At 64.4% G+C, this 24,679-nt stretch overlaps 3 protein-coding genes across 3 annotated transcripts; all 3 read left to right on the forward strand.

The window, feature by feature from the left end:
* The first annotated feature begins 13,552 nt into the window (after positions 1–13,552).
* Positions 13,553–16,756, forward strand: ODF3B (outer dense fiber of sperm tails 3B). Its single transcript, XM_054177991.1, has 6 exons — positions 13,553–13,658; positions 14,342–14,545; positions 14,636–14,737; positions 15,325–15,446; positions 16,456–16,596; positions 16,679–16,756. Exons 1-6 carry the CDS (start codon positions 13,553–13,555, stop codon positions 16,754–16,756), a joined length of 753 nt encoding a protein of 250 aa, XP_054033966.1.
* Positions 16,757–17,637: 881 nt separating this feature from the next.
* On the forward strand, positions 17,638–22,922 carry TYMP (thymidine phosphorylase). The gene is made up of 9 exons (XM_054177856.1): positions 17,638–17,764; positions 18,381–18,583; positions 18,674–18,772; positions 19,280–19,409; positions 19,532–19,650; positions 20,461–20,623; positions 21,629–21,859; positions 22,514–22,654; positions 22,741–22,922. Exons 1-9 carry the CDS (start codon positions 17,638–17,640, stop codon positions 22,920–22,922), a joined length of 1,395 nt encoding a protein of 464 aa, XP_054033831.1.
* Positions 22,923–23,474: 552 nt separating this feature from the next.
* LOC104304915 (protein SCO2 homolog, mitochondrial) lies at positions 23,475–24,497 on the forward strand. The gene has a single exon (XM_009905706.2). The coding sequence runs from the start codon at positions 23,524–23,526 to the stop codon at positions 24,193–24,195; it is 672 nt and encodes a 223-aa protein (XP_009904008.2). The 5' UTR covers positions 23,475–23,523; the 3' UTR covers positions 24,196–24,497.
* Positions 24,498–24,679: the final 182 nt, after the last annotated feature.

The following is a 24,679-nucleotide window of genomic DNA, read 5'->3' on the forward strand; positions in this document are numbered from 1 at the left end:
GGAGCGCAGGTGGCGCCGCGGGACGCCGAGGGGAAGGGGACGAGGCGGAGCGGCACAGAGGGGGCGCCGGGGGCACCGCCCTGGGGGGTGTCCCCTGGAGGTGCCCCCAGCACCAGGGGGGGCCGAGGAGCCCGGGGGGGGACCGGAGACGGAGGGCGAGTAGGGCACCGGGATGTGCGTCCTTGGGCAGGGGTAGGCGCAGAAGGTGGAGAAGAGGGGGCTGGGAATGGGAATGAACTGGGAATGGGGACTGGGAATGGGCGGGGGGGAGGCACGGACAGGAGAAAGTCCAGAGAGGTGAGGGAAGGAGAAGAGGAGATGGAGAGGTGGAGAGATGGAGAGATGGAGAGGTGGGGACATGGAGAGATGGAGAGGTGAAGAGATGGAGGGGTGAGGGCATGAAGAGGTGGAGACATGGAGAGGTGGGAAGAGGTGGAGACATGGAGAGGTAGAAACAGGGAAACATGGAGAGTCAGAGGGATGGAGATGTGGAGACATGGAGAGCTGGGGCAAGGGAGACATGGAGAGGTGGAGAGGTGGAGAGGTGGAGACAAGGAGAGGTTGAGGCATGGAGATAGATGTGGAGAGATGGGAGAGGTGGAGAGACAGGGAGGTGGAGAGGTGGAGACATGGAGGCAGGGGGAGGTGGAGAAATGAAGAGATGGAGAGGTGTCCCAGGCCCCCCCATGTCACCTGGTGTGGCAGTCTGGGCACAGGGCTGGGCACAGTGGGACATAGTTGGGCAGGAGCTGGCCAAGGGGATGCCAACCCCTCGTCTCCTGCCTGCTCCTGGGCCTGGGCAGACGTGCCCCATGCTGGGACCTGTTGGTGTGAGGACACCATGGGCCAGGCTCTCCGTGTTCCCAGCCCCAGGATCCCAGTGCTGAGCCCAAGACCTTGGCTTGGGCTTGGAGCCAACTTCATGGATTTGGCCCCTACGTGGCAGGTGCCACCAACCACTGAGGTGGGCTCCAAGGGCAGGATCTGGATGCTGTGCTTCCCAGGGGAAGGATGGGAATGCTGAGCATCCCAAGGGCAGGACAGGGATGTTGATCTTCCTGGGACAGGATAGGGATGCCATGCTTCCCATGGGAAGGACAGGGATGTTGAGCATCCCAAGAGTAGGACAAGAATGCTGACTACCCCAAGGGCAGGATGGGGATGTTCTGGGGATGTTCCACCTTGCAGGGTGGTGGCACCACCATGGAAGGACCTTGCAGGAGGATGGCACAGCCATGGAGGACCTTGCAGGATGGTGACAGAGACATGAAGGACCTTGCAGGATGGTAGCAGGGCCATGGGAGACCCCAGAGAGGATTTCCTGCAGTCTGTGGCAGCAGTGAGGTGGCAGAGGGCAGTGATGAGGGCAGCTCCCTCCATGGAGAACCACAGCTTCCAGCCAGGCTGAGGGCTGGGGCAGACCCTGTGGAGATGATTTGGTCCTCAAATGCCAGCTGGGGGCTGTGGTTGGTCTGGGTCACAAAATCATGGAACTGGGGAGGTTGGAAGAGACCTTTGAGATCATTAACCATGGACCCAGCACTGCCAGGGCACCACCAAACCATGGCCCTCAGCATCACATCTCCACAGCTTTGAAACCCCTCCAGGGATGGAGACTCCACCACTGCCCAGGGCAGCCTGGGCCAGGCCTGGACAACCCTCAGAGGCAGAAATTGTTCCTCATGGCCAACCTGAACCTCTCTGGGGGCAACCTCAGGCCAACCCAGAGGGGTTTCAGAGCCCTGGAGATGTGGTGCTGAGGGATGTGGTCTGGTGGTGCCCTGGCAGTGCTGGGTTTAGGGTTGGACTCCACCACCTTGGAGCTCTCTCCAACCCAACCCATGCCATGAGTCCCTCCTGACACCTTCCTGGGGCCGTGCCAGGCTGTGCCTGCTGCAGCCACAGCGTCAGAGCTGCGTCAGGGCTGGCGCTGGGAGGGCGATGATGGGTGCCAGGGCACTGCCTGTGCCAGGGCCACCACTGCAGCCTCCCGCCTCCAGGGTTGGGTGCTGAGCCCCATGGCAGGGTGCTGAGCCGTACAGATAAGTGCCAAGCTCCATAGCTGAGTGCTGAGCCTCACAGATGGATGCTGAGCCCCATAGCTGAGTGCTGAGCCTCACAGATGGATGCTGAGCCCCATAGCTGGGTGCTGAGCCTCACAGATGGATGCTGAGCCCCATAGCTGGGTGCTGAGCCTCACAGATGGATGCTGAGCCCCATAGCTGAGTGCTGAGCCTCACAGATGGATTCTGAGCCCCATAGCTGAGTGCTGAGCCTCACAGATGGATGCTGAGCCCCATAGCTGAGTGCTGAGCCTCACAGATGGATGCTGAGCCCCATAGCTGAGTGCTGAGCCTCACAGATGGATGCTGAGCCCCATAGCTGAGTGCTGAGCCTCACAGATGGATGCTAAGCCCCATAGCTGGGTGCTGAGCCTCACAGATGGATGCTGAGCCCCATAGCTGAGTGCTGAGCCTCACAGATGGATGCTGAGCCCCATAGCTGGGTGCTGAGCCTCACAGATGGATGCTGAGCCCCATAGCTGGGTGCTGAGCCTCACAGATGGATGCTGAGCCCCATAGCTGAGTGCTGAGCCTCACAGATGGATGCTGAGCCCCATAGCTGGGTGCTGAGCCTCACAGATGGATGCTGAGCCCCATAGCTGAGTGCTGAGCCTCACAGATGGATGCTGAGCCCCATAGCTGACTGCTGAGCCTCACAGATGGATGCTGAGCCCCATAGCTGGGTGCTGAGCCTCACAGATGGATGCTGAGCCCCATAGCTGGGTGCTGAGCCTCACAGATGGATGCTGAGCCCCATAGCTGGGTGCTGAGCCTCACAGATGGATGCTGAGCCCCATAGCTGGGTGCTGAGCCTCACAGATGGATGCTGAGCCCCATAGCTGAGTGCTGAGCCTCACAGATGGATGCTGAGCCCCATAGCTGGGTGCTGAGCCTCACAGATGGATGCTGAGCCCCATAGCTGGGTGCTGAGCCTCACAGATGGATGCTGAGCCACATGAATGGGTGCTGAGCCTCACAGATGGATGCTGAGCCCCATAGCTGGGTGCTGAGCCTCACAGATGGATGCTGAGCCCCATAGCTGGGTGCTGAGCCTCACAGATGGATGCTGAGCCCCATAGCTGGGTGCTGAGCCTCACAGATGGATGCTGAGCCCCATAGCTGAGTGCTGAGCCTCACAGATGGATGCTGAGCCCCATAGCTGAGTGCTGAGCCTCACAGATGGATGCTGAGCCCCATAGCTGGGTGCTGAGCCTCACAGATGGATGCTGAGCCCCATAGCTGGGTGCTGAGCCTCACAGATGGATGCTGAGCCACATGAATGGGTGCTGAGCCTCACAGATGGATGCTGAGCCCCATAGCTGAGTGCTGAGCCTCACAGATGGATGCTGAGCCCCATAGCTGGGTGCTGAGCCTCACAGATGGATGCTGAGCCCCATAGCTGAGTGCTGAGCCTCACAGATGGATGCTGAGCCCCATAGCTGGGTGCTGAGCCTCACAGATGGATGCTGAGCCCCATAGCTGGGTGCTGAGCCTCACAGATGGATGCTGAGCCCCATAGCTGGGTGCTGAGCCTCACAGATGGATGCTGAGCCCCATAGCTGAGTGCTGAGCCTCACAGATGGATGCTGAGCCCCATAGCTGGGTGCTGAGCCTCACAGATGGATGCTGAGCCCCATAGCTGAGTGCTGAGCCTCACAGATGGATGCTGAGCCCCATAGCTGAGTGCTGAGCCTCACAGATGGATGCTGAGCCCCATAGCTGAGTGCTGAGCCTCACAGATGGATGCTGAGCCCCATAGCTGGGTGCTGAGCCTCACAGATGGATGCTGAGCCCCATGGCTGGGTGCTGAGCCTCACAGATGGATGCTGAGCTCCATAGCTGAGTGCTGAGCCTCACAGATGGATGCTGAGCCCCATAGCTGAGTGCTGAGCCTCACAGATGGATGCTGAGCCCCATAGCTGGGTGCTGAGCCTCACAGATGGATGCTGAGCCCCATAGCTGGGTGCTGAGCCTCACAGATGGATGCTGAGCCCCATAGCTGGGTGCTGAGCCTCACAGATGGATGCTGAGCCCCATAGCTGAGTGCTGAGCCTCACAGATGGATTCTGAGCCCCATAGCTGAGTGCTGAGCCTCACAGATGGATGCTGAGCCCCATAGCTGAGTGCTGAGCCTCACAGATGGATTCTGAGCCACATGAATGGGTGCTGAGCCTCACAGATGGATGCTGAGCCCCATAGCTGAGTGCTGAGCCTCACAGATGGATTCTGAGCCCCATAGCTGGGTGCTGAGCCTCACAGATGGATGCTGAGCCCCATAGCTGGGTGCTGAGCCTCACAGATGGATGCTGAGCCCCATAGCTGGGTGCTGAGCCTCACAGATGGATGCTGAGCCCCATAGCTGAGTGCTGAGCCTCACAGATGGATGCTGAGCCCCATAGCTGAGTGCTGAGCCTCACAGATGGATGCTGAGGCCCCATAGCTGGGTGCTGAGCCTCACAGATGGATGCTGAGCCCCATAGCTGAGTGCTGAGCCTCACAGATGGATGCTGAGCCCCATAGCTGGGTGCTGAGCCTCACAGATGGATGCTGAGCCCCATAGCTGGGTGCTGAGCCTCACAGATGGATGCTGAGCCCCATAGCTGAGTGCTGAGCCTCACAGATGGATTCTGAGCCCCATAGCTGAGTGCTGAGCCTCACAGATGGATGCTGAGCCCCATAGCTGGGTGCTGAGCCTCACAGATGGATGCTGAGCCACATGAATGGGTGCTGAGCCCCATGGCAGGGTGCTGAGCCTCACAAATGGATGCTGAGCTCCACAGTTGGGTGCTGAGCCCCCCATTGCTTGGGTGGCAAGCCTCACCGATGGGTGCTGAGCCCCACGGATGGGTGCTGAGCTCTATGGATTGGTGTCAAGCCCCATAGCTGGGTGCTGAGCCCCACGGATGGGTGCTGAGCTCTATGGATTGGTGTCAAGCCCCATAGCTGGGTGCTGAGCCCCACGGATGGGTGCTGAGCTCTATGGATTGGTGTCAAGCCCCATAGCTGGGTGCTGAGCCCCACGGATGGGTGCTGAGCTCTATGGATTAATGCCAAGCCCCATAGCTGGGTGCTGAGCCCCACGGGTGGGTGCTGAGCCCCCAGGCATCTCTGGCTGTGCCAAGGCTCTGGTGGGTGGCACAGCCCGGGCAGGATGGGTGCCTGCACCGGGTTTGATCTCAGGGCATGACGGGCACAGGGCCGTGGGCACACGCAGGGCTGGCATCAGTGCCGGGAGCCCTGCGCTAGGGTGCCAGGGACAGCTGAGCGAGCAGGGACCCCCGCCCAGGGGGGCAGCCCCTGCCCTCTGTCCTGGCACTGAGATGGGCATTGTCTGGCATGGTGCTGGGCAGCCCCTGGCACTGAACTGGGCATCCCCTACCCTCTGTCCTCACACTAAACTGGGCATCCTCTGCCCAAGGAAGGAACTGGGCATCTCCTGGCATGGAACTAGGCATCCCCTGCCCTCTGACCTGGCATGGAGGTAGGCATTGCCTGTGCCCTGTCCTGGCACAAAACTGGGCATCCTCTGCTCTCCAGCATGGCACAGACCTGGGCATGCCCTCATCTCTCTCCTGCCACAGATCTGGGTATTCCTTGCCCTCTGACCTGGCACAAAACTGGGCATCTCCTTCTCTCCATCCTGGCATGGAACTGGACATGCCCTGCCCTCCATTCTGGCACAGAGCTGGGCACATCCTGCCCTCTGTCCTGGCATGGATCAGGGCATCCTCTGCCCTCTGTTCTGGCACTGTGGTGGACATTGTCTGCCTTTGTCCTGTCATGGATCTGGGCACTGCCTGCCCTCTGTCCTCACACTAAGCTGGGCATCCTCTGCCCATCCAACCTGGCACAAAACTGGGCATCTGACCACCACCCTGGCACAGTGCTGGGCATGCCCTGCCATCCATCCTGGGGGCTCCGTGGTTCTTTCCCCCATGCCCACCCCCCGTGCCAGCGCCCTTCCCTGGGTGTCCCACAGACCGGGGCAATGCCAGCACCCGGGTGCCAGCCTGGGATGAAAGACGCACTTGGCATCGCTGGCATCGGTGCCACGTGACTGGCCATGGGGGCACCCACTGCCCATGAATGACAGCAGGACCCAGGGCAGCTCTTTTCATCTCAGTCCCCACCCTGGCACCCTTGGTGGGTGACGCCAGTGCCAAGCAGGTGCCACATCAAAGGGTGCAGCGATGCCAGGCGCCCGCCTGCGTCGGTGTGCCCGTGCGTAGGTTCCGATTGCGTGGGCGAGGGGTGGCATTTTGGGTGGCACTGCCACCCCTGCTCAGGGATAAAAACCCTCCAGGGGCTGTGGCCTGCCACCCGGAGAGTCCAGCTAGCACCCACACTGCGCCCAGTGCCCGCACCGTGCCCAGCCTCCAGGTGAGTCCCTGCCACACGGGGAGCTGAGCTCTGGGGTTTGGGGGGGGAGGGTGCCCTGTGCCAGCCTGTGCTCAAGGCAGCCCCTGAGTCCCTGTGCCCTGCACCCCATATCCTCCAGCCTGTGCCCTTGTGCCAGGCACCCTCTGCTCCTGAGTCCGTGTGCCCTGCACCCCATATAATGCACCCCTGTGTGCTGTGCCCTTGTGCCAGGCACCCTGTGCCCTGCACCCTGCATCCCACATCCTGCACCCTGTGCGCTGTGCCCTTGTGCCAGGCACCCTGTGCCCTGCACCCTGCACCCCACATCCTGCACCCTGTGTGCTGTGCCCTTGTGCCAGGCACCCTGTGCCCTGCACCCTGCACCCCACATCCTGCACCCTGTGTGCTGTGCCCTTGTGCCAGGCACCCTGTGCCCTGCACCCTGCACCCCACATCCTGCACCCTGTGTGCTGTGCCCTTGTGCCAGGCACCCTGTGCCCTGCACCCTGCACCCCACATCCTGCACCCTGCACGCTGTGCCCTTGTGCCAGGCACCCTGTGCCCTGCACCCTGCACCCCACATCCTGCACCCTGTGCGCTGTGCCCTTGTGCCAGGCACCCTGTGCCCTGCACCCTGCACCCCACATCCTGCACCCTGTGCGCTGTGCCCTTGTGCCAGGCACCCTGTGCCCTGCACCCTGCACCCCACATCCTGCACCCTGTGCCCTTGTGCCAGGCACCCTGCACCCTGCACCCTGTGCCCCTGCGCCCCGCATCCTTCACCCTGTGTCCCCAGCATCCCTGCCCACTACACCGTGCACCCTGTGTCCTTGTGCCCTGCACCCCTGTGTCCCCTGCACCCTGGCACCCCAAGCCCCTGCACTCCCCCCTCTGGGGGTGTGCCCACCCACCCTGCCAGTCTGGGGGCGCCCACCCTCCCTCTGTCCCCCCCAGGCCAGGTGACAATGGCACCCTCGATGCCGCTGCTGCTGCTGTCCCTGGGCTGCCTGCTGCTGCCCCCCTCCCTGCACGGTGAGTGTGGGGCTGAGAGGGGGTCCTTGGGGGTGCTCCCCGGGGTGTCCCCAACTCCCTGACCCCCTCTTTCCCCCACCCCGACTCCCCCAGGCAAGGAAGTGCCCACCTGTGCCCGGGGCTGGGTGCCTTTTGAGGATGGGTGCTACAGGTTCTTCCCCCAGGAGCTGAGCTGGAGGAGGGCAGAGGTGAGGGGCTGGGAGGGCACAAGGTGGCACCGGGGGTGACCCTCGCCGCGGGGCACCTCACCCGTGCCATGGCTGGGTGGCACGGCAAGGGGTTGGTGCCGCCTGGGCTGGGGATGATCTACAAGGAGGTTCTGGGCCAGGTGGCTCTGTATGGGAGCAGGTGGCATTGTGGTGGCCCCATGTAGGACCAGAGGGGAGCGAGGTGGCACCAGGATGGCAACCAGGGACTGGGGACCAGGGGTTGGGGTCTGAGACCAGGAGCTGGGTCAGGGACAAGGGATTGAGGTGGAGAACCAGAGACTGGGGTTGGAAGCCAAGGGGTGGAGTTGGGGACCATGGCTTTGGGCTGGGGACCATGGCTATGACCATCATGGGGCTGGGGACCAGAGCTTAGGTACCAAGGTTTGGGGCTGGGGACTAGAGGTTGGGGACCATGGGGTTGGGGTCTGAGTCCAAGGGTTGGGAACCATGGGCTGGGGACCAGGGTTTGGAGTTGGGGACCATGGGTTTGGGGTTGAGGAACAGGGTTTGGGGACCAGGGGTTTGAGATCTGAGTCCGAGGGTTGGGGCTGGTGACCATGGTTTGGAGACCAGAGTTTGGGGTTGGAGACCGTGGGTCAGGGTTGGGGACCATGGACTACTGAGGACCAGGGCTTGGGGACCATGGATTTGAGGTAGGGAACCATGGACTGGGGACCAGGGTTTGGGGACGATGGGTTTGGGGTTGAGGAACAGGGTTTGGGGACCATGGGTTGGGCTTAGGGACCATTGGTGGGGGCCAAGGAGCAGAGATTGGGGTCTGGGCCCAGGAGCTGGGGTCTGGGGCCCCTCGGTGGGGTCAGGGCACATGGTCACCCACCTGTCCCCACCACAGGCCTTCTGCCAGCGCTTTGGGGGGCACCTGACGTCAGTGCACAGCGAGGAGGAGCAGAAGGCCATTGCAAACCTGCTGCCCTACTCCCACCCCAGCCTGGACACTGAGGAGGAAGAGGAGGAAGAGGAGGAGATGGATGAAGGAGTCTGGATTGGCCTCCACCATCCCCAGAGGGTGAGCTCACAGCTGGGACCAAGGGCTGGGGGCTGGAGACCATGGGTTTGGGGCTGGGGACCATGGATTTGGGGTTGGGGACCATGGGTTGAGGTTGGGGTCCAGGGGTTGGGGCTGGGGACTGTGGGTTGAGGTTGGGGACCAGGGGTTGGGGCTGGGGACTGTGGGTTGAGGTTGGGGACTAGGGTTTGGGGTTAGGGACCATGGATTTGGGGTTGGGGACCATGGGTTGAGGTTGGGGACCATGGATTTGGGGACCATGGATTTGGGGACCATGGGTTGAGGTTGGGGACCATGAGTCTAACCCCACCCCATGGGACCTCCTGGTAGCCCCAAGAGGGGCATGGGGTGGCACAGGCATGGGGTGGCACAGGCACGGGTGTCCCCACAGAGCCGCTGCTGGCAGTGGTCAGATGGCTCCCAGCTGGACTTTGGCTCCTGGCAGCTGGGACGTGCTGGGACAGCCTGTGCCGCGCTGCAGGGCACCACTGGTGAGCGAGGGTTGGCACTGGGCACCACCAGCCACGGCCACCGGGGGGCCTCCACAGGTCCAGTCGGCACCATCCCTGGGCACCACTGGCCCTGCTCACTAATAGCCCTGGCCACCACCAGCCCTGACCTGGTACCACCTGCCCTGGCCACCACCAGCCCTGACCTGGTACCACCTGCCCTGGTCACCACCAGCCCTGACCTGGGACCACCTGCCCTGGTCACCACCAGCCCTGGCCACCACCAGCCCTGACCTGGGACCACCTGCCCTGGCCACCACCAGCCCTGACCTGGGACCACCTGCCCTGGTCACCACCAGCCCTGACCTGGTACCACCAGCCCTGGTCACCACCAGCCCTGACCTGGGACCACCTGCCCTGGTCACCACCAGCCCTGACCTGGGACCACCAGCCCTGGTCACCACCAGCCCTGACCTGGGACCACCTGCCCTGGTCACCACCAGCCCTGACCTGGTACCACCAGCCCTGGTCACCACCAGCCCTGACCTGGGACCACCTGCCCTGGTCACCACCAGCCCTGGCCACCACCAGCCCTGACCTGGGACCACCTGCCCTGGTCACCACCAGCCCTGGTCACCACCAGCCCTGACCTGGTACCACCTGCCCTGGTCACCACCAGCCCTGGTCACCACCAGCCCTGGCCACCACCAGCCCTGACCTGGCCACCACCAGCCCTGGCCACCACCAGCCCTGACCTGGGACCACCTGCCCTGGTCACCACCAGCCCTGGCCACCACCAGCCCTGACCTGGGACCACCTGCCCTGGTCACCACCAGCCCTGGCCACCACCAGCCCTGACCTGGCCACCACCAGCCCTGGCCACCACCAGCCCTGACCTGGCCACCACCAGCCCTGGTCACCACCAGCCCTGACCTGGTACCACCTGCCCTGGTCACCACCAGCCCTGACCTGGTACCACCAGCCCTGGTCACCACCAGCCCTGACCTGGCCACCACCAGCCCTGGCCACCACCAGCCCTGACCTGGGACCACCTGCCCTGGTCACCACCAGCCCTGACCTGGTACCACCAGCCCTGGTCACCACCAGCCCTGACCTGGGACCACCAGCCCTGGTCACCACCAGCCCTGACCTGGGACCACCTGCCCTGGTCACCACCAGCCCTGACCTGGTACCACCAGCCCTGGTCACCACCAGCCCTGACCTGGTACCACCAGCCCTGGTCACCACCAGCCCTGACCTGGGACCACCAGCCCTGGTCACCACCAGCCCTGGCCACCACCAGCCCTGACCTGGCCACCACCAGCCCTGACCTGGGACCACCTGCCCTGGTCACCACCAGCCCTGACCTGGTACCACCAGCCCTGGTCACCACCAGCCCTGGCCACCACCAGCCCTGGGCACAACTGTCCCTGGGCACCACCGTCCCTGGGCACCAGTATCCCCAGTCGACAGTGTGCCTGGCCAGCAGTGTGCCCAGTACCTGGAATGACCTGGCCATGAGGTGGCAGCACTGAGTGCCCGGGGGGGTGGGGGGTGGTCTCCTGGGGGTTCTCCGGGGGGTCCCTGACTATCCCTTTCCCTTCCAGAGCCCAGGCGGTGGCTCAGAGACACCTGCGGGGACCGGAAGCCCTTCATCTGCAGGACCAGAGCCTAGAGACCCCCCCAGCGCCCCCCAGTAACCTCCCAGATCTCCCCAGTACCTCTACCAACCCCCCGTACCCCCGCTAACCGCCCCCAACCCCCCTCCAGCATCCCCCAGTAGTGTCGTGTGTGTCCCCCCCGGTATCTCCAGTAACTCCCCAGTCCCCCCTAGTATCCCACCAGCAAGCCCCCAGAGCCACCCAGTGACCCCCAGCACCCCCCAGTCCCCCCCAGTACCTGCAGTAACCCCCCCAAACCTCCCAGTAACGCCTCCATAGCCCAACAGCACCCCCTAGCGCCCCCCAGTAACCCCCCCAGCACCCCCAGCCCCCCGCGGTTCACCCCAGTAAAGCCGGCTGAGCCCAGCCTGCTCTCTGCAGCCTTCTTGTGGCCCTCCCCAAACTGGGGTCCCCCCACAGCGCCGGGGGGGCTGGGAAGTGAGGCTGGCTGGAGGGCGGCACCGGGACAGGGACAGCTGGGGTCCACATGGGGGTGCTGGGAGGGTGCTGGGGGTTACTGGGAGGGACTGGGTCCCTGCGAGACTCTCAAGACCCATGTGGGAGCCCCCCAACCAAAGACCTCTGTGGCCCCCATGGGACCCCCATGTCCCCCTGTCTGTCCCCCTGTCCCTGTCTCCTGTCCCCATGTCCCCCTGTCCCCCTGTCCCCATCCCCATGTACCCTGCCCCCCCTTCCTCAATGTCCCCCTGTCCCATGCCCCATATCCCCGTCGCATGTCCCCATATCCCCATGTCCCCATATCCCCCTGTCACCTGCCCCCATATCCCCCCGTCCCATGTCCCCATATCCCCCTGCCCCATGTCCCCCCGCCCCATGTCACCTGTCCCCATATCCCCCCGTCGCATGTCCCCATATCCCCCTGTCACATGTCCCCATATCCCCCCGTCCCATGTCCCCATATCCCCCTGCCCCATGTCCCCATATCCCCCTGTCACCTGTCCCCATATCCCCCCGTCCCATGTCCCCATATCCCCCTGCCCCATGTCCCCCCGCCCCATGTCACCTGTCCCCATATCCCCCCGTCGCATGTCCCCATATCCCCCCGTCCCATGTCCCCATATCCCCATGCCCCATATCCCCCTGTCACATGTCCCCATATCCCCCTATCCCATGCCCCATATCCCCATGCCCCATATCCCCCTGTCACATGTCCCCATATCCCCCTATCCCATGCCCCATATCCCCATGCCCCATATCCCCCTGTCACATGTCCCCATATCCCCCTATCCCATGCCCCATATCCCCATGCCCCATATCCCCCTGTCACATGTCCCCATATCCCCCCGTCCCATGTCCCCATATCCCCATGCCCCATATCCCCCTATCCCATGCCCCATATCCCCCTATCCCATGCCCCATATCCCCCTGTCACATGTCCCCATATCCCCCCGTCCCATGTCCCCATATCCCCATGCCCCATATCCCCCTATCCCATGCCCCATATCCCCCTATCCCATGCCCCATATCCCCCTGTCACATGTCCCCATATCCCCCCGTCCCATGTCCCCATATCCCCATGCCCCATATCCCCCTATCCCATGCCCCATATCCCCGTCCCATGTCCCCATATCCCCATGTCCCCATGTCCCCCCGTCCCATGTCCCCATATCCCCCTGCCCCATGTCCCCCCGCCCCATGTCACCTGTCCCCATATCCCCCCGTCCCATGTCCCCATATCCCCATGTCCCCATATCCCCCCGCCCCATGTCCCCCCGCCCCATGTCACCTGTCCCCATATCCCCCCGTCCCATGTCCCCATATCCCCCTATCCCATGCCCCATATCCCCGTCCCATGTCCCCATATCCCCCTGTCCCATGTCCCCATATCCCCCTGCCCCATGTCCCCCCGCCCCATGTCACCTGTCCCCATATCCCCCTGTCCCATGTCCCCATATCCCCCTGCCCCATGTCCCCCCGCCCCATGTCACCTGTCCCCATATCCCCCTGTCCCGTGTCCCCAGTGCCCTCCCCTCCCTCGCCCCCCCGCCCCGTCCCCTTTGTTGTGTTGCTGCCATAGCGACGGGGGGCAGGGAGCGTCCGGGCACAGCCGGGCACGGCAGGGTGAGGGGTGAGCCCCTGGCACCTCCAGCCGCGGCTTGGGGGGAGCACCTAGGGGGCACTGGGGGGCAATTTAGCGGGGAGCGGTCCGTGGGGTGTGGGGATGGAGCTGTTTGGGGTGGAGGGCATCTACGGGCATCTGGGGGCACTGGAGGCATCTGGGGGGTGCTATGGGGCGCTCGGGGGGCACCGGGGGCGCTGGGGGCAACTGTGGGGTGCTATGGGGCATCTATGGCGGGTGGGGGGCAATCTATGGCAGGTGGGGGCCAATTTATGGGGGAGCAATCCATGGGGTGTGGGGGGGCGTCTGTGGGGAGCTGGGGGCATCTATGGGGTGCTATAGAGCATCTGTGGGGCACCTGGGGTGTCTGTGGGGCACTGGGGTCCATCTGTGGGGCACTGGGTGTATCTGTGGGGCACTGGGGGCATCTCTGGGCTGCTGGGTGCTCATTTATGGGGTGCTGGGGACACCTGCCGGGCACTGGGAGCATCTCTGGGGTGCCGGGGGCATCTCTGGGGCCTGTCCCATGCCCAGTCTGTGCCCGCCGTTGGTGCCCAGCCAGTGCCTGCTCTCAGTGCCCAGTCGCCAGCCAGTACCCACTGCCAGCGCTCAGTTGCCAGCCAGTGCCTGCTGCCCGTGCCTGGAGCGCCCCAGGGTGGCCACCCGCGGGCGATGGCAGAGCCCTGGGTGGGCACCTGGCGGCCTCACCGCCCCCGGGGGCCGATCGCCGCCCTCTACAGCAGCCCCGGGCCCAAGTACGGGCTGCCCACCAACGTGGGTGAGTGGGCATGGGGGGCATGGGGGGCCTGGAGGGGTGGGTACCACGAGTCAGTTTGCCAGGGTGCCAAGGTAGCAGGTACCACAGTGCCGTGCTGGCACAGTGCCAAGGTACCGTGTGCTAGGGTGCCATGATGCCAGGATACCATAATGCCAGGGTGTCAATGTGCCAGTGTCGGTGCCATGTACCTGGGGATGATGATGCCAGGATGCCAAGAATGCTGCAGTATCATGATGTCAAGATGCCAAAGTGTCATAATGCCAGAGTACCATGCTGACAAGGTTCAAGGGGACCATGATGCCAAGGTGCCAAGTGCCAGAGTGCCATGATGCCAAGATGCCAGGGTGTCATGTGCCCAATTATCATGATACCATGTGCCATGGCATCATAATGCCAAGACGCCAGAGAGTCAGGGTACTGTGTGCCAGGTTACCATGATGCCAAGGTGCCAAGGGCCAGAGTGCCATGATGCCAGGGTGCCAGGGTGTCATGTGCCCAATTATCATGATACCATGTGCCATGGCATCATAATGCCAAGACGCCAGAGAGTCAGGGTACTGTGTGCCAGGTTACCACGACGCCAAGGTGCTATAGTGCCAGGGTACCATGCTGCCAAGGCGCCAGGAGGTTGTGTGCCATGATGCCAGGGTGCCAAGGGACTCACCCCCGTCCCTCTCTCCCAGGCTACCGCCTCCACGACCCCTCCCGCATCCGTGCCCCTGCCTACAGCTTCGGGATCCGAGGGTGCCAGCAGACGCTGCCCCGCTCCCCAGGCCCTGCCTACATGCTGCCCCCTGGCACCACTGTCAAGGGCCCCCCTGGCACCCCTGCCTTCTCCATCAGCAGCCGCCCCCGGGACCTGCTGCCCCCCCAGACCCCCGGACCTGGTGAGCTGGGGGGGAAGTGGGCGGGGGGGGAAGGAGTGGCGGCGGTTGTGCCAGGGCTTGGTGCCCACGGTGCTGGTGCCCACCCCCCAGGGTGTTACTGTCCGGAGAGGGCAGACAGGATGGCGTTTCCCACCGCACCTGCCTATGCCCTGCGCTCCCGCACCAAGATGGGCAGCTGCCAGCAGACACCAGGTAGGTGCCCACCCCCCCCGCCAGTACTCACACTTTGCTGTGCCAATCAGCCCCAGGCAGTGCCCACCTCAGTGCTATTCTCAGTGCCCCCCGTGCCCACCTCAATACCCCCTCAGTACCCCCTTCAGTAGACCCATGCCCACTTCAGTGCCCACCAACCCCCTCTCAGTACCCACCTCAGTGCCCACTCAGTGCCCCCCATGCCCACCCCAATACCCTCCAATACCCCACTCAGTACACCCGTGCCCAACTCAGTGCTATTCTCAGTGCCCCCCGTGCCCACCCCAATACCCCCCAGTACCTCCTTCAGTAGACCCATGCCCACTTCAGTGCCCACCAACCCCCTCTCAGTACCCACCTCAGTGCCTCCTCAGTGCTCCCCATGCCCACCTCAGTGCTATCTTCAATGCCCCCATGCCCACCCCAATACCCCCCAATACCCCTCTCAGTACACCCATGACTACCTTAGTGCCCCCCATCCCCCTCTCAGTACCCACCACAGTGCCCCCCATCCCCCTCTCAGTACCCACCTCAGTGATCCTCTCAGTGCCCCCCATGCCCGCCTCAGTGCCTCCCGTGTCCCCTAGGCCCCGCTGCCTACATGCTGCCCACCATGCTGGGTGCCCATGTGGTGAATAAGAGCTCAGCACCCAACTACTCCATCCCTGGGCGCAGCAAAATTGGTGCCTTCCACCAGGACCTGAGCAAGGTAGGTGCCAGGAGTTGGGTGCTAAGGTGCCAGGGTGCCAGGAATTGGGTGCCAAAGGGCCCAGCTCACCGGGTGCCAGGGCATCATGGTCCTGGGGGTTTGGGGTGCTGGGTGCCCAGGAGTGCCAAGCAGCCCATAGTGCCAGGCAGCTCTAATGCCAAGGGGTTAGGGTATCAAGGGCCCCAGGATGTTGGCCTGCCAGGAATCTGGGGTGCTGGCATGCCAAGGTGTTGAGGTTTTGTGTGCCAGAGGATCTGAGGGTCTGGTGTGCTGGGTGACCAGGGTGCCAAGTGCCTGAGTACTAGGGTGCCAAAGTTCTGGGAGACTGGGATGCTGGGGTGCCAGGCTGAGTGCCATTGTGCCAAGGTGCTGGGGTGCTGGGTGGCTGGAGTGCCAGGATGCCAATGTTCTGGGGTTCTGGGTGGCCAGGGTGCCTGAGTGTCAAGCACCTGAGTGCCATTGTGCCAAGGTGCTGGGGTGCTGGGTGGCTGGAGTGCCAGGATGCCAAGGTTCTGGGGTTCTGGGTGGCCAGGGTGCCTGAGTGTCAAGCACCTGAGTGCCATTGTGCCAAGGTGCTGGGGTGCTGGGTGGCTGGAGTGCCAGGATGCCAAGGTTCTGGGGTTCTGGGTGGCCAGGGTGCCAGAGCATCAAGCACCTGAGTGCCATTGCGCCAAGGTGCTGGGGTGCTGGGTGGCTGGAGTGCCATTGTGCCAAGGTTCTGGGGTGCTGGGTGGCCAGGGTGGCAGAGTGTCAAGCACCTGAGTGCCATTGTGCCAAGGTTCTGGGGTGCTGGGTGGCCAGGGTGGCAGAGTGTCAAGCACCTGAGTGCCATTGTGCCAAGGTGCTGGGGTGCTGGGTGGCCAGGGTGCCAGAGCATCAAGCACCTGAGTGCCATTGTGCCAAGGTGCTGGGGTGCGGGGCGGCTGGGGTGCCAGGGTGCCAAGTGTGGGTCTGGGGTGCTGGGTGGCCGGGGTGGCACGGTGCCCATCAGCACACCCTGTGCCCACAGACGCCAGGCCCCTGCGGCTACAACACGGTAGCCACCGACGTGTACAAGCAGCGGGCACCGCAGTTCAGCATGATGGCACGAAACACCCTCCCTGGGGACAACACTGCCAAGCCTGGGCCTGGCACCTACAACCCTGAGCAGGTAACGGGGGGGGCAGGGGGCGCCGGTTGGCACCCCCTTGCCCTGGGGTCTCCCTAACCACAGCCTTGTGCCCACCCCACAGGGCCGGCGGCAGGGGGTGACCTTCGGCATCCGGCACTCGCAGTACCTGGCACCCCTCATCGTGGATGTGCCAGACTGAGGGGGCACAGGGATGGGCACAGCCCGTGCCAATAAATGGGCGGCCAAAGGCCAGGCCTGGGCTGCTGTCCTGCTGAGTCACTGGGCAAGGCTGGCATGGGAGGGACAGGGAGGGCTTGGCTCTGCCCCATGGATGGGTGCTGGATGCTGGGGGCGGGGGGCAGGATGTGATGCCCAGACCAGAACCTGCTCTGCTGCCATCCCGGGTGCCTGCCCTAGGGCACCCAGCTGACATCTGCTGGCTGGGCAGGATGACCCAGCTGATCCCAGTCTCTTGCCATGGGTGCTGTGGGTCTGCTGGCACCAAGGTGGCATCCTGTCATGAGTATCATGGGTGCCGTGGGTGTTGTAGGTGCTCTGGGTGCCACGAGTGCCATGGGTGCAAGGTGTGCCATGGCTACTGTGAGTCTCATGACTCCCGTGGGTGTTGGAGGTGCCATGGGTGCTGTGGTGTCACGGGTGGGGACACCCAGCTCTGTGCAGACCCCATGCAGAGCCCTGGGCACTCCCTGAGGCTGTCCTGTGGGTGATGGGTGCCCAGCCCTGGCACCCTCCCAGCTGCCAGGGCCTCACCTCACGGGGCCCGACCCTCACTCGCTGCCCTGAGGGCAGAGTCCAGTGCCAAGGCACTGCCTCACACAGGCACTAAGCCAGGCTGGGCAGGCTCTGACAGCGCCACCCAGGTAGGATCAGGGTGCTGGTTAGGCAAGATCGAGGTGCCAGTCAGGAAGGATTAGGGTGCCATTCGGGCAGGATCGAGGTGCCAGCTGGGCACGGGCAGGGGGTCAGTCAGGATCAAGGTGCCAGTTGAGATCAAGGTGCCAGTCAAGATCGAGGTGCCAGCCAGGATCGGGGTGCCAGTCGGGAAGGAGCAAGGTGCCAATGGCTGCCCAGGGCTCGCTGCCAGCCCTGATCCGCAAGAAACGGGATGGGCACCGGCTGGAGGAGGCTGAGATACAGAGCTTCGTGAGGGGCATCACCCAGGGCACCGCGCAGCAGGGACAGATCGGTGGGTGCCAACGGCTGGTGGGGCAGAGGGTGGGTGGCACAGCCCAGGGACAGGGTGTCGAAGGGTGGGTGGATGCCTGGAGACACATCGAGGGCACAGGGAAGAGGCAGGAAGGGACGGGGGTGTGAGGCAGTGGAACAGGGCTGGGGGCACAGAAGGACACAACATGGCACGGGGGAGACACGGGTGGCACAGACTCAGAAAAAGGGGACATCACCAGGGGATCTGGCACGGGGACATAGCAGAGGCTGGCACAACGGGGACACACGTGGGGAGGTGGGCAGGGCAGGGTGGGCAATGGGACACGGCAGAGGGTTCTGAGCAGGGGACGTGGCACAGGAGCCTGGCAGGTGACTCAGCCAGGGGCACCGCAGAGGGACACGGCACAGGGACGCGGCAGGCACAGATCGGGAAGCGGGGGCGGGGGGGGCGACATCGCATGGGGACCTGGCATGGGCACACCGCAAAGGCTGGCACACTGGGGGACACGCAGGGGCAGGGCGAGCAGCCGCGGTGGGCAGGGTGGCACTGCCAGCCCCGGGACGTGGCAGAGGACGCAGGGGCAGGAAGGGGGAGATCAGAGCCGGCAGGGTGCCGCCACGGGCCGTGTCCCCAGGTGCCATGCTGATGGCCATCAGGCTGCGGGGCATGGACCTGCGTGAGACCCTGGCACTGACGCGGGCGATGGCGGCCTCGGGGCGGACGCTGGCCTGGCCCCAGGCCTGGCACGGGCGCCTGGCGGACAAGCACTCGACGGGCGGCGTCGGGGACAAGGTCAGCCTGGTGCTGGCCCCCGCGCTGGCCGCCTGCGGCTGCAAGGTGAGAGGGGCACTGGGGCGGGGCTGGGGGGCGCCGCCCTCACCCCCTGCTCTGTGCCATCCTCCGTGCCCACCCCCGCTGTGCCCACAGGTGCCAATGATCAGCGGGCGCGGGCTGGGCCACACGGGGGGGACCCTGGACAAGCTGGAGGCCATCCCCGGGTTCCGAGTCAGCCTGAGCCCTGAGGAGGTGAGGGATGGGCACTGCCACCCTGGCACCCGGCCACGCTGGCACCTAGCCAAGCTGTCACCCACCCGCGTTGTCACCTAGCTATGTTGTCACCATGCCACAATGTCACCCAGTCACATTGCCACCATGCCACGCTGCCACCTTGGCACGTCGTCACCTTGGCACGCTGTCACCCCGCGGGTGTTCTGGGCTCGTGGGGACTGTGGAGCTCCGAGGGGGACAGAGGACACTGATGGGTGCGGGATGGGACAGGGGACAGGGGATGCGACTCGGGAGGGCACATAGGATGGCAGAGGGGACACAGGATGGGACACAGGAGGGACAGGGGATGGCAGGGGGACCTGGGGTGGGACAAGGGTGGCAGATGGACCCGGGCGGGGACAGAGGCTAGTACAGAGGACACGGGATGGGACCTGTGATGGCACAGGGGATGGCAGAGGGTACCCAAGGTGGGAGAGAGGATGGCAGAGGAGCCAGGGCTGGCAGCAGGCACCGGTGCCATGGCAGATGCAGGACGCCCTGGAGCGGGTCGGGTGCTGCATCGTGGGGCAGAGTGAGGAGCTGTGCCCGGCGGACCGGGTGCTGTACGCGCTGCGGGACGTGACGGCCACCGTGGACAGCCTGCCGCTCATCACCGGTACCGGGGACACCGGGGGGGGGTACCAGAGAGGGCACCGGGGAAGGCGCCGGGGAAGGCGCCGTGGAGGGCGCTGGGGAGGGCGCCGGGGGCAGGGGACAGGGCGGTGACCGCTGGCACAGCCTCCATCCTCAGCAAGAAAGCGGCGGAGCAGCTCTCGGCGCTGGTGCTGGATGTCAAGTACGGGGGGGCCGCGCTGTGCCCCACCAGGGACAGTGCCCGGCAGCTGGCACAGAGCTTGGTGAGCCCCGGGCACCCCTTCCTGTCCCTTTCCTTTTCCCGCCCAGTTCCTTCTCTTTCGTTCACCTGCCCCTTCTTCCCGTCCCTTTCCCACGCCTGTCCCTCTTCCCTTCCCTGTCCGTCTTGACCGTGCTCCTTCTCTTCCCTTTCTCCCGGCCCTCTCCCGTTCCCATCCCTGTCCTCGCTTCACCCCTGTTCCTTTTCCCTCTCCCGTTCCCATCCCTGCCCTCGCTTCACCCCTGTTCCTTTTCCCTGTCCCATTCCCATCCCTGCCCTCGCTTCACCCCTGTTCCTTTTCCCTGTCCCGTTCCCATCCCTGCCCTCGCTTCACCCGTTCCTTTTCCCTGTCCCATTCCCATCCCTGCCCTCGCTTCACCCCTGTTCCTTCCTTTTCCCTCTCCCGTTCCCATCCCTGCCCTCGCCTCACCCCTGTTCCTTTTCCCTCTCCCGTTCCCATCCCTGCCCTCGCTTCACCCCTGTTCCTTTTCCCTCTCCCGTTCCCATCCCTGCCCTCGCTTCACCCCTGTTCCTTTTCCCTGTCCCATTCCCATCCCTGCCCTCGCTTCACCCCTGTTCCTTTTCCCTCTCCCGTTCCCATCCCTGCCCTCGCTTCACCCCTGTTCCTTCCTTTTCCCTGTCCCATTCCCATCCCTGTCCCTGCTTGATCCCTATTCCTTCCCTGCCCCCGTCCCTTTCCCATCCCTGCCCCCGTCCCTTTCCCATCCCTGCCCCCGTCCCTTTCCCATCCCTGCCCCTTCCTTGTCCCGGCCCCGGCCACTCCCGCCATCCCCACGGCTCTCGCCGCCCGCAGGTGTGGGTTTGCTCCGAGCTGGGCTTGCAGGGCTCTGCGGTGCTGACGCCGATGTCGCAGCCCCTGGGCCGCCGCCTGGGGCACTCTCTGGAGGTGCTGGAGGCGCTGGAAGCGCTGCACGGCGCGGGGCCGCCCGACCTGCGCCTCCTCGTCACCATGCTGGGTATGGGGGGAAGGGGGCACACAGCTGGAGTGGGGAGAGGGGGGCCGTCTGCACCCCCCAACACAGCCTCGGGTTCCCTGCACCCCACCCGGTCCCTAAGAATCTTCTCTGATGCCTCCTCTTCCCCCAAGCCCTGAGCCCCTCCATGTCCTTGGGGACCCTCCCTGTCCTTGGGGACCCTCCCTGTGCCCCCCAACAGCCCAGATCCTCTCATGGCCTTGGGAACCTTCCCTGTGCCCCTCCACAATGCTGAAGCCCCCCTGGACCCATGACCCCCACAAACTCTCAGGTTCCCTCTGCCCTGCCCCAACTGTGAACCCCTAATGGGCCTGGGGACCTTACCTTCCCTGTGCCCCCAAACCTAGACACCACCCCCCAGCCCTGGGGCCCCTGTGCCACCCGCCCCCCAACTCTGAGCCCCACCAGAGCCTCGGAGTCTGTGTGTGCCCCCAGCCTTGAGCCCTTCATGTCCTTGGGGACTGCCCCTCTGTACCCCTCCCCAGCCCTAGACCCCTGAAAGCCTCAGTGTCCCTGTGGCATCCCCCAACCCTGAAGTACTTCCCTGTCCTTGGTGACCCTTCCTCTGCCCCTCCTCAGCCTAACACTCCTCCATGGTCCTTCCCTGTGAACCCCCAAACCCTAGATTCACCCCCAATTTTGGGGTCCCTGCACCCCTCCCTGTCCCTTCCTTCTGACCCCAACTAATTCTACCCCCACCCTAGACTCCCCCCAGTTCAAAACACCCCAACCCCCCCCCCCAGCTATCACTGACCTTCAGCTCCCCCCATTCCCAGACCACAATTTTGGCATGCAAACAGGGATGGGGGCATTTTGGGGTGCGGGGGGGTTGTTGGTATGCAAAAGGGGGTTCAGGTTCATTTTGGGATGCAGAGAGGAATTGGGGAGGCATTTAGGGGTGCAGGGGGCAAGGGTTGAGGAGCAGGAGGGCATTTTGGGGTGCAGATGAGGGGTCCCCAGGCCCCAGTACCAGCCAGTGTCCTGCAGGTGGTCTGCTGCTGTGGCAGTGTAGCCTGGCTGGGAGTGCTGAGCAGGGCCAGCAGCTCCTAGGTGCAGCACTGGACAATGGCTCAGCCCTGGCCACTTTTGAGGCCATGCTGGGGGTCCAGGGGGTAGCCCCCAACACGGCCCAGCTGCTCTGCACTGGGGCCCCTGCCCAGCGCTGGCAGGTCCTGGGCCAGGCCAGCATCCAGGAGGAGCTGAAGGCACTACAGGGAGGTAAGTGATGGGCTAGGGGGAGCACCCCAACTTCTACCCTACCCTGTACCCCTTGTGAGCTTGAGGGGGTCCCACTAGAACCCCCCCCAAACCTTCCTCAGGGCTGCCTGCTAATCTTCCCCCCACAAACCTCACTCCCTGAACCTAGCGCCCTCTAGAGAGACCCTGGGGTCCCTGCCTGCCCTTCCCCCCAGCCCCAAATCCCCCATAATTTGGGCTCCCTAAAACCCACACCCCTCAAGCTCTCTACCCTCCAACTCCCTGCCTGCACAACCCAGCCCCACACCCCTCATATTTGGAGCCCTCCAACCCCCCAATATTCCAATAAGTCCATGTCTGCACCCCTAGCCCCAAAGCCTCCATACCTACAGCCCCCCCAAATACTCCATACCCCTCAAGCTCCCTGCCCCCCATGCCCCATTCCTAAAGCTGCTCCCCCCCCCAAGCTCTGTAGGCCTCCATCTCCCTGCCCCATTCCCAAAGCCCCCAACCCCCAAATCTCTGCCCCTCAAGCTGTGCCACACACCCCATTCCCAAGGCCCTCAGCCCCCTGAACTCTGAACCCAAGCTCCCTGCCCCGCCCCTGAAGCCCCTCACAGCCTATCCCCTGCCCTTTCGGCACCCTCCCACACCCTTTTCCCCCCTTTACGCCAGGTTGGGTGCAGCAGATTGAGGCCCTGCCTCTCGCCCACGTCCTCCACCGCCTGGGAGCCGGCCGGGAACGGGCCGGAGACCCCATAAACCACCGGGTGGGAGCCGAGCTGCTGGCAACAGCGGGGCAGCGCCTGGAGGAAGGTAACGGAGAGGAGCCTTGTCGTTGCTGGGGGCGAGGGGGAAGGGTCTCTGAAGGCTTCAGCCCACAGCGGAGCCTTTGCCCTCAGGCGAGGCCTGGCTGCGGGTGCACCACGACGGAGGCCTGGATGAGGAAGGCCGCAAGGCCTTGCAGGCCGCGCTTCGCCTGTCCCCGGAGGCGCCTTCGGGCCCACCAGAGTTTGTCACCGAAACGATTCTGCCCACGGGGGCGATGCCCGGCAGCGCAGACGCGCCCCGGCCGCCGGCTTAGCGGGCCAGCCGCTGCGGGCGGTGAGTCGCGCACGCGCCCTGAGCGCGCACTGGGTTACGCGCACGCGCCAACTCCTGCGCACGGGGGCGCGCAGCGCGCGTAGCCACGTGCGCTCTAAACCCCGCCCTGCTGCGTCACTTCCGCTGCCGGCCCTGCCGGTGCCGCGGGCACCGGCGCTCTACGGGTAGGCCCCGGAGGGTTATGGGGAGGGGGTTAAAGGGAGCCTGGCACCGGGGACCCGACGTGAGGGGTTAAAGGGCACCGGGACAGCAGGGGCATGGGGCAGAGGGCATCGGGGGCCTGCCGTGAGGAGACAAAGGGCACCGGGACAACAGGGGCAGGGGTGAAAGCGGGCTCTGGCGAGGGGTCAAAAGGCACTAAGGTGTCAGGTGGCACCAGAGGGCTGGCATAAGGTCTCCAAACATCCCCTGTGCTCCTCTCCTCATCCGTTCTCCTTCCCCACAGCCCCACCATGCTGCTGCCCCGCCGCCCGCTTCCCCTTCGCCCTCTCCTGCTCCCCATACCCACCTCCCCGCGCCCCCCTCTGCCGCCTACCCGCTGCCTCTCCAACCCCATCCCCACGCCGGGCGGAGGCCGAGCAATGCCATTTTGGGGCCGCGTAGGCGTGGTGGCGGCGGCTGGGACGGCGGCGGGGGCTGCCTGGTTGTACCTGCGGGAGGAGAAGGAGCGGCGGCGGCGGGCACGGCGCCAGGAGGAGCTGCGGGCGCTGGCACTGGGCCAGGGGGATTTCCAGCTGGTAGATCACACCGGGAGGGCCCGCCGCAAGTCAGACTTCCTGGGCCGCTGGGTACTGCTCTACTTCGGCTTCACCCACTGCCCCGACGTGTGCCCGGAGGAACTGGAGAAGCTGGGCAGGGTGGTGGAGCTGCTGGAGCGAGAGGACGCCCAGAAAGGTAGCCTTCCTCCCATCCAACCCCTCTTCATCACGGTGGATCCAGAACGGGACAGCGTGGAGGCCCTGGCCCGGTACCTCCAAGACTTCCACCCCCGCCTGCTGGGACTGACTGGGAGCCCTGAGGCCGTGCGGGCAGCGGGCAAAGCCTACAGGGTCTATGCCCAGGCAGGGCCCCCCGACGCCAGCGGGGAGTACCTGGTGGATCACAGCATCATCCTCTACCTGCTGGGCCCCGATGGGCTCCTCCTCGACTACTATGGCAGGGCCAAGAGCGAGGAGCACATCGCCCGCAGCTTGCGGCACCACATGGACACCTACCAGCCCCTCCCCCTGCCCACCCAGGGGCAGAAAAAGTGACGGTTGGCACTGCCTGGGGGCAATAAAGCTGCTTGGGACTCGCCCCAGGGGCACGGAAACTGATTGGGATACACCCAGGGCATGAAAGCTGGCACTCCTCCAGGGCAATGAAAATAATTCACGCCACGTGGGCACCTACCAAGCCCTACCTGTGCCAACTTAGGGGCAGAAAAAGTGATTGGCACCACCTTAGGGCAAATAAAGCTGCTTGGGATCTCCTTCCAGGGACAATAAAGTGATTGGCATCCCCCCCAGGGCCATTAAAACAGGCACCTCACCAGAGCAATAAAGCTGCTTGGCACCACATGGGTGCTTACCAGCCCCTCCCCATGCCTGCCCAGGGGCATTAAAACTGCTTGGCACTTGATTGGCACCCCTCTCCTCAAAATAACCTCCCCCTAAAGCACCCCCTGTCGTTCTAAGGAGGGTGCCAACCTCAGAACACCCTCCTCCCCAAGATGGTGCTGAAGGGCAGGAGGTGCCT

The sequence above is a fragment of the Dryobates pubescens genome, chromosome Z (assembly GCF_014839835.1).
Source record: "Dryobates pubescens isolate bDryPub1 chromosome Z, bDryPub1.pri, whole genome shotgun sequence".
Taxonomy (NCBI): domain Eukaryota; kingdom Metazoa; phylum Chordata; class Aves; order Piciformes; family Picidae; genus Dryobates; species Dryobates pubescens.

What these genes read in the sequence shown, in the direction of transcription:
- LOC104304915 (XM_009905706.2), top strand. Translation starts at nt 23,524, where the DNA reads ATGCCATTTTGGGGCCGCGTAGGCGTGGTGGCGGCGGCTGGGACGGCG.
- ODF3B (XM_054177991.1), top strand. Translation starts at nt 13,553, where the DNA reads ATGGCAGAGCCCTGGGTGGGCACCTGGCGGCCTCACCGCCCCCGGGGG. An exon ending in CGGGCTGCCCACCAACGTGG is followed by an intron (nt 13,659 to 14,341) that starts GTGAGTGGGCAT and finishes CCTCTCTCCCAG; the next exon opens with GCTACCGCCTCCACGACCCC. An exon ending in GCACCTACAACCCTGAGCAG is followed by an intron (nt 16,597 to 16,678) that starts GTAACGGGGGGG and finishes CCCACCCCACAG; the next exon opens with GGCCGGCGGCAGGGGGTGAC.
- TYMP (XM_054177856.1), top strand. Translation starts at nt 17,638, where the DNA reads ATGGCTGCCCAGGGCTCGCTGCCAGCCCTGATCCGCAAGAAACGGGAT. An exon ending in TCAGCCTGAGCCCTGAGGAG is followed by an intron (nt 18,773 to 19,279) that starts GTGAGGGATGGG and finishes GTGCCATGGCAG; the next exon opens with ATGCAGGACGCCCTGGAGCG. An exon ending in GCTGAAGGCACTACAGGGAG is followed by an intron (nt 21,860 to 22,513) that starts GTAAGTGATGGG and finishes CCTTTACGCCAG; the next exon opens with GTTGGGTGCAGCAGATTGAG.